This window comes from Eupeodes corollae, chromosome 3 (assembly GCF_945859685.1).
Source record: "Eupeodes corollae chromosome 3, idEupCoro1.1, whole genome shotgun sequence".
NCBI classification, from domain to species: Eukaryota; Metazoa; Arthropoda; class Insecta; order Diptera; family Syrphidae; genus Eupeodes; species Eupeodes corollae.
Genome location: NC_079149.1, coordinates 51,291,590 through 51,297,951, shown reverse-complemented (window position 1 = coordinate 51,297,951; position 6,362 = coordinate 51,291,590). Strand labels below are relative to the sequence as shown.

The following is a 6,362-nucleotide window of genomic DNA, read 5'->3' as shown; positions in this document are numbered from 1 at the left end:
TAAGTAAGGTGATAGTCAATATGTTTATTCCAATAGAGCTACCAGACGCTTACACAAACGACTTTAAAATTTTCTTAGTTCACTTTGTTTCTTTAAAAAAAATACATTCCTATAACCGACAAAGCTAACGACATTCGAAAAAAGCAAGAAAGGTAAGAATTTTATTCAAAATCAGCCAATTTAATACTTTTATTTAAATTTAAATTTAAAATTTTACCAAGGCAATGACGAAAATTCGTCGACAATTTGAATTGAATTGTTCAATCGAATTGAATTGAGTTGAATCATCTTATACAGACGGAATGAAAATGATAGTCAATTTGATTATCAAAAAATGATAGTCAACTATCACCTTAGCCGATTTCACACCTGACCAAATTTCAAAAGATTATCGAAGTTTGATTTTTGTGCTCTTAAAGTTGTATAAGTTTGACGAATTATTAACTAATATTTTTCTTACATCCTCTGCATGTTCGGGATGCAATTTTTCGTCTTCCATATCTAAAGAACAAGTACAGATATCGAATTCCAATAAATTTTGTTTTATAGATAAAAACACAGAAAGATGCAGAAAGGATTTTTACAAAAATTGAGGTTGTGATTCTTTTTGATGAATAGGAATTTAAAAAGAAAATGCACGATTGCCTGAGCTTCCTGCTGTATCCAAAGACTCTTTTTACAAATGCAACTCCAGTGGTTATTTCTTGTGAATTCACCAAAGACTCAGAACAACCCAGCGAAAGTCTTAAACTCTTACCGAAACTCCAGTGGAACTAACGTTTTTTGCTGTTATACCAAACAACCTTGAAACAAGTCTGAGCCTTGTGGTGTTGAGTTATTGGTTTCACATGCCGCCCAACCATTCCAAGCAAACCGTAGGCAAAGAAACCCATGGTTTGATGCATAATATGAAGCAGCTATTAAAAAATCGTTCAGGCAGCAATAATTATGTTCTAAAACGCAAACAAAAACAATGTTCACTTTCCCTCATGGTAAAACTGAATGCAGTAAGAGATAGCAGCTCATTTTGGAAATTAGCACGAGAACTAAATGGGGCACTTTTCGTTAGGAAAACCGAAATTTGTACGGGACTTTTAGCAGATCATTTTCAACGATTACTAAAAAGCCAGAAAGACCTTTAAAAATACAGTTTGCTTTTCCTTGGATCGAAAACGAAATTCCCTCATAGAAGCAAAACCAACAAAGCTCCAGGAGATGAATTTTACAAAAATGCTTCAGAAAAGTTCTTAATTAAATTAACAGATGCATAGAATTACATCTTCATGGGCGATAATTTTCCGGAAAGCTTCCGAAAGAACATCATTTTCCCAATCTTTAAAAAAGGCGACGTAAACAAACCAACAAACTATCGTGGCATATCTTTTATGAACTCTGTAATGAAAATATTTACAGGTGTAATTCTAGACAGACTTACGCTATGGATTCAAGATAACAATCTGCTAAGCGAATACCAGGCTGATTTCAGAAAACAATATTCAACGGTGGAAAATATATTTTCTTTGACGTCAATCACCAGATCATTCCTAAGGAAAGGAAATAAGTTATAAACTTTCTTTATTGACTTTAAGTCAGCTTTCGATTCAATTTATCGGAATGTATTGTTTTACAAGCTAAACTGTTTAGGTATATCCACAAATGTTGAATACGCTGAAAGAAATCTACGCGAGCGACCAAACAACGGAATGGATTGGAACAGAAATATCAGAATGCTTCTACACGACATCAGGTGCTAAACAACGCTGTCTTCTGAGCCCAGGTCTATTTTCCCTTTTCCTAGATGATCTCACTACATTTTACTTGGTGGTATAAGTGTTTCCAGCGTTACAATCAAAGCACTGTTATATGCAGGTGATGTTGTCATATTTGTAGAGACTCCAAATATGTTGCAAATAATGATAAACAAACTCCAATCATATTGTAAGAGAAGAAAAAGGGAATGGAAAAATGTAGATCTTGAGGTGGTGAGGGAGTATAAATATTTGGGGGTAATCATAAAGCCATGACTATCTCTACAAAAACATCTGAAGACAAGGCTAATCGAAGCAAAAAAAGCTATCAACTGCAACAGAAAAGGAGTCTTAAGCAAGAGGCATATTGCCCCAAGTACAAAGTTTAAAGTATTTGAGGCCGTAATGCGATCGATACTATGCTACGCTGGCCAGGTATGGGGATTTCAGTAGTATGGGGAGGTAGAAAAAGTCTTAAGATACTTTTATAACAAATGTTCTGGCTCCCAGAAAATACACCTACCTAAATGTCACATTTGGAGACAGGAGTGGCACCACTCTATATGTTCACATTAAAGATGCATCTGTGATATATATTAAAAGTTACAGAGCTACCAAACCATCGGCTAACTAACATAATTGTTAAACATCTGCTTTCTAGGAATTCCCAATTCTTTGAAGAGTTGATTCAGCTTGATCTTGAACATGACCAATTTGCTAGAATCAGGTATAGAGGATTGAAAAACTGTATGCCCACTATTGCTTGGAAAAATTGAAGCATCATTTTTCAAAATTTGGAGAGCTAGTCTCGAATCCTATATGGACAATTAAATTACGACATGGAATAGCCGTAATTTTCAAAACCATATTGGAATGTTTGCGTTTAAATAACCAACCACACGGCTCCAACGACAACACTCGGTGAACATTATGTGATCTCCAAGAAACCGAAAATGTTTAATAATAAAATTTAAAATCTTCGATTATAAAATATTCTTAAGTCAGTGTAAGAGCTTGTGAAAACAACTATGAAAATGGATTAACTAGTTTTTAAAAAAACTTTAAAACAAATTAACGGTTCCATTTTTTTGAATTTTTGATGCCAAGTTAAGAAAAAATGTTTATAGAAAATGTAATACACTTTTATCCGTTTGCTTTTGAGAACAATCGAATTTTTGATTTAGAAAAATCCAACAGTCGGCTTTTTTATAAAAGTTAAGAATCTACAAATAATTATAACTCAAAAAGGTTCTTTGCAATATTATGGTAAATAATACTGTTGGAAATTTGCACTATACAACTTTGCAAAAGTGAAATAAAGCCATTCTGGGAATATTTCGCAGCACTGGGTACGGAATGGAAGTTTTTCCTGTTTTTTAAGTTCGGCAATTTAAGGTTTGACCTCGCAATTAAAGCTCAATAGAAAAAACAAAGCTTATTTAGTCAATCTTTAGTGCTAAATGCTCTAAGCAACTTATTTCAATTTTTGCAGAAGCCGCATGGATAAAGATGAATATAAGATCTTGGGAAAGATCCTATAGTGATCAAAGAAGTTCCGATTTTTATTGTATTAAATGCGTCATTATTATTTAGATAACTGTGTTAGCACAACGTACTAACCGTTGGCATAAGTGTGTAAGGTTTTTCGGCCACCAATCACCTTAACGTACCCTATCTTATTTTTTCGGACGTTTTAAAAAAATCAAAAAAGTATGATGATAAAACATAAAATAATTTGAAAAAAAATGGTTTGTTATTTACGGAATAAAAGGCAATTTATAAAGACGTCATTACAAGCAAGCTGAAACCGATAGGCACAACTAATTTATAGTTTCATATATTCAGATGAGGAATTTCTTCTACAAAATAAATAACTTAACTAGTTGTATTGAAATTTTCAAACATTGTTAGTGAAAGTTTCAGAACAACAAACCTATCAAACCTTAGATATAAATTTGTAGATTCTTTAACGAAAGTTTAATTAAGTTTAAATTTTCCCGAATGCTCTTTTAGGTAACGTTTAAATCAAATTCGTCTGGTTTTCTACATTTATCTTAAAAGGTTTTATGCTTTCACGAGTGCCTTCCTGATCATTAAATTCATTCTTATGCTGTTGAAAGAAAGAGATTTTCAACTAAATAAACATAATAGACTTAACCTATACATTTCTCAACAATAATCTACATGAACCAGATCCTATTAATGCGATTCAAATTCAGTCATGTAAACATTCTTTTTTTTTCATAGCCATAAATATACACAAAGACTCTTCGACCCATAAAGTTCATTCGGTTTTTTTCTATTCAAATTTTCTGAATGAATAAATTTATTTTATAAAATATAGCAATTCCTTAAATTTCATGTCAGCCATAAATTCCTTTTTTGTTCTAGAGCGAGTAAAAGTATCAGAGCATCAGCACAACTTATAGGCTGAGTCAATTAAATTATATAAAAGAGCCAAAGTATAGAACCTCTCGATTCCGGGTTCATCGCATAATGACACCACTGCTGACGTTTATCGCAACCGCCACCAATACCGCAGCCGCATATTAACTGTTAAAAAACCCAAACACCAAGTAGGGGTTGATCCTTGAAAAAAAAATATGGTAATTTATTCAATTTACAGTTAAAAAATAATTACCATCTATCAAATATGCCACACAATTTAGGTAGGTACCAACTTTTTCCTTTTTCTTACACAACCATCCTTCAAGAACTTGCCCATCATCATCAAAAAAAAAAAAAAACCCTTAGCGAAAACAACTCAACCATAATAAAAATCTGATAAGACACATCGACCAAAAATAGGGAGATCTTCCTCCTTTAAGTATTTTGTTGTTGTTGTTGGTGGTGTTTTGAATCGAATCACCCGCTATAGTGTTTAGTCTTATATTAAGTGTTCACATATACACACACTTTCACATCCAGGACCTAGGACATCCCCCAACCCAAACTAAACCATACCAAACCAGACTTTTGCCACTCCAGACACAAAAAGGACACCGAACAACGAATAAACACAGAAAAATACCGATCCGACGAAACTGATAAAGAATGTTGGAAGCCATCTGCTAACACCTATACAGCACTTGGCATGATTTAAACGCGCGGCTACTTCACTTCTTTGGCGTTTTGCAAAAAAAAAAACAACAAAATAAAGGACACCACTTCGACCAACGACCGGACCGTTGAAAAACAAAAAGAACCTCCAGATAAATGGAGAAAATAACAACATGTCAGTTTGAAATAAAATGAGAACAAGAAAAAAAAAGGCACAAATAAAATAGAAAAATAGAAAGAAAAAAACACTAATCGATTTATTATCCTTCCGAGTGTTGTTCTACAAAAATATCTCTTCGTAAATACCTAACAATAAACTATGAACTACTAAATCGCTCTCTGCAGGATTCTCCGCCACAAGGACAAACGTTTGTTGTTTCTTCTCCTTTTTTTTTTTAAAGTTTTGTCTTTTTGTTGTCTATATTTTTTCGATTTATTAAGCTTCCTTCTTCGAGTGTTTGATGTTGTTCTTGGGCTTAAAATGCTTCTCTCCATCTTCCTTCCGGCGAAGTGTCCTTTTTTCGATATCACTTGTTCTGTTGTCACACACTGGCGCTCTCTGCGATAAATTCATACTCACTGGCCTGGCCATATTTCCACGGAGTTGAGTGGTCCGAAGTCCGAACCTAACCGAATAGGAACTTTAACTTCCTATACTCCTATTGCAAACTAATTCCTTGGCAAGAGCTGTCCGAGAATAGCGAATAACTTTGTTCGTCGCCACCTTTCTCCAAAAGTTCACACAACGCCACTATGTAGGTTTGGGCCATTTGTAGTGTTTCGAATTTGGAAAGTTTCTGATCGATGGCAGGAGCAGGAACAACTTCTCTCAGACGGTCGAAGGCCTCGTTCAGTCCGTTCATTCGTTTGCGTTCTCGAGCATTAGCAGCTTGGCGGCGTTTCTTCAATACCGTCGGACTTGGTGGCTGAGAGGAACGGGTAAGTCGACTTCTTAATGACTTCTGGGATGAGGAAGATGTCTCGCCGGCTTCTAAATTATCGTAGAATTGCTGGGAACCCGGGAGAGATGAGACGTCATTCACAATATACTCCACGTGCCAATTATCCAAACAGTTCTGGTTGTAATTGTCCCCCGTTGGAATAGCTCCATGAAAGTGGTATGGACTTCCGGTATAATTGGAGCTGTCTTCCTCCGAGGAATATGGGAAATCGGTTAGCGATGTGTGATGTTGATGGTGATGTTGACGATGACGAGCAGTAGTAGACTCTGAGTTCATTTTTGTGTGTGAGTTTCTTGACTTCTTGCAGTGGACTGACCAAAAGTACCTTAGACCTGTCTGGCAGAAGCAGTCCCTTCAAGTCGTCCTTCTGGCACACGACAAAACAACACAAGTATATATTCTATAGGCTTACTTAAAAGAGTAACAGACGGGACTCCTTTAAACCGGTGATCACTTTGGAGGGGGTTGGCTTGACACGGAAGAATCATCATTTCATCATCATCAGTTTCAGCATATTAGGGGATGAGTCGATGAAGTCGCATGCCATGGAATGCGATCGTATAATTTCGGTGCACCAACCCTCTTCGGACAA

The 6,362-nt window shown here is 35.3% G+C and overlaps 1 protein-coding gene across 1 annotated transcript; it reads right to left on the bottom strand.

Annotated features, from left to right (window-relative positions):
• Nucleotides 1-5,027: 5,027 nt before the first annotated feature.
• LOC129952268 (protein lin-32) lies at nt 5,028-6,051 on the bottom strand. Its single transcript, XM_056064779.1, has one exon. The coding sequence runs from the start codon at nt 6,044-6,046 to the stop codon at nt 5,468-5,470; it is 579 nt and encodes a 192-aa protein (XP_055920754.1). The 5' UTR covers nt 6,047-6,051; the 3' UTR covers nt 5,028-5,467.
• Between the last annotated feature and the right edge of the window lie 311 nt (nt 6,052-6,362).

Coding starts and splice junctions, on each gene's coding strand:
- LOC129952268 (XM_056064779.1), bottom strand. CDS start 6,046: ATGAACTCAGAGTCTACTACTGCTCGTCATCGTCAACATCACCATCAA.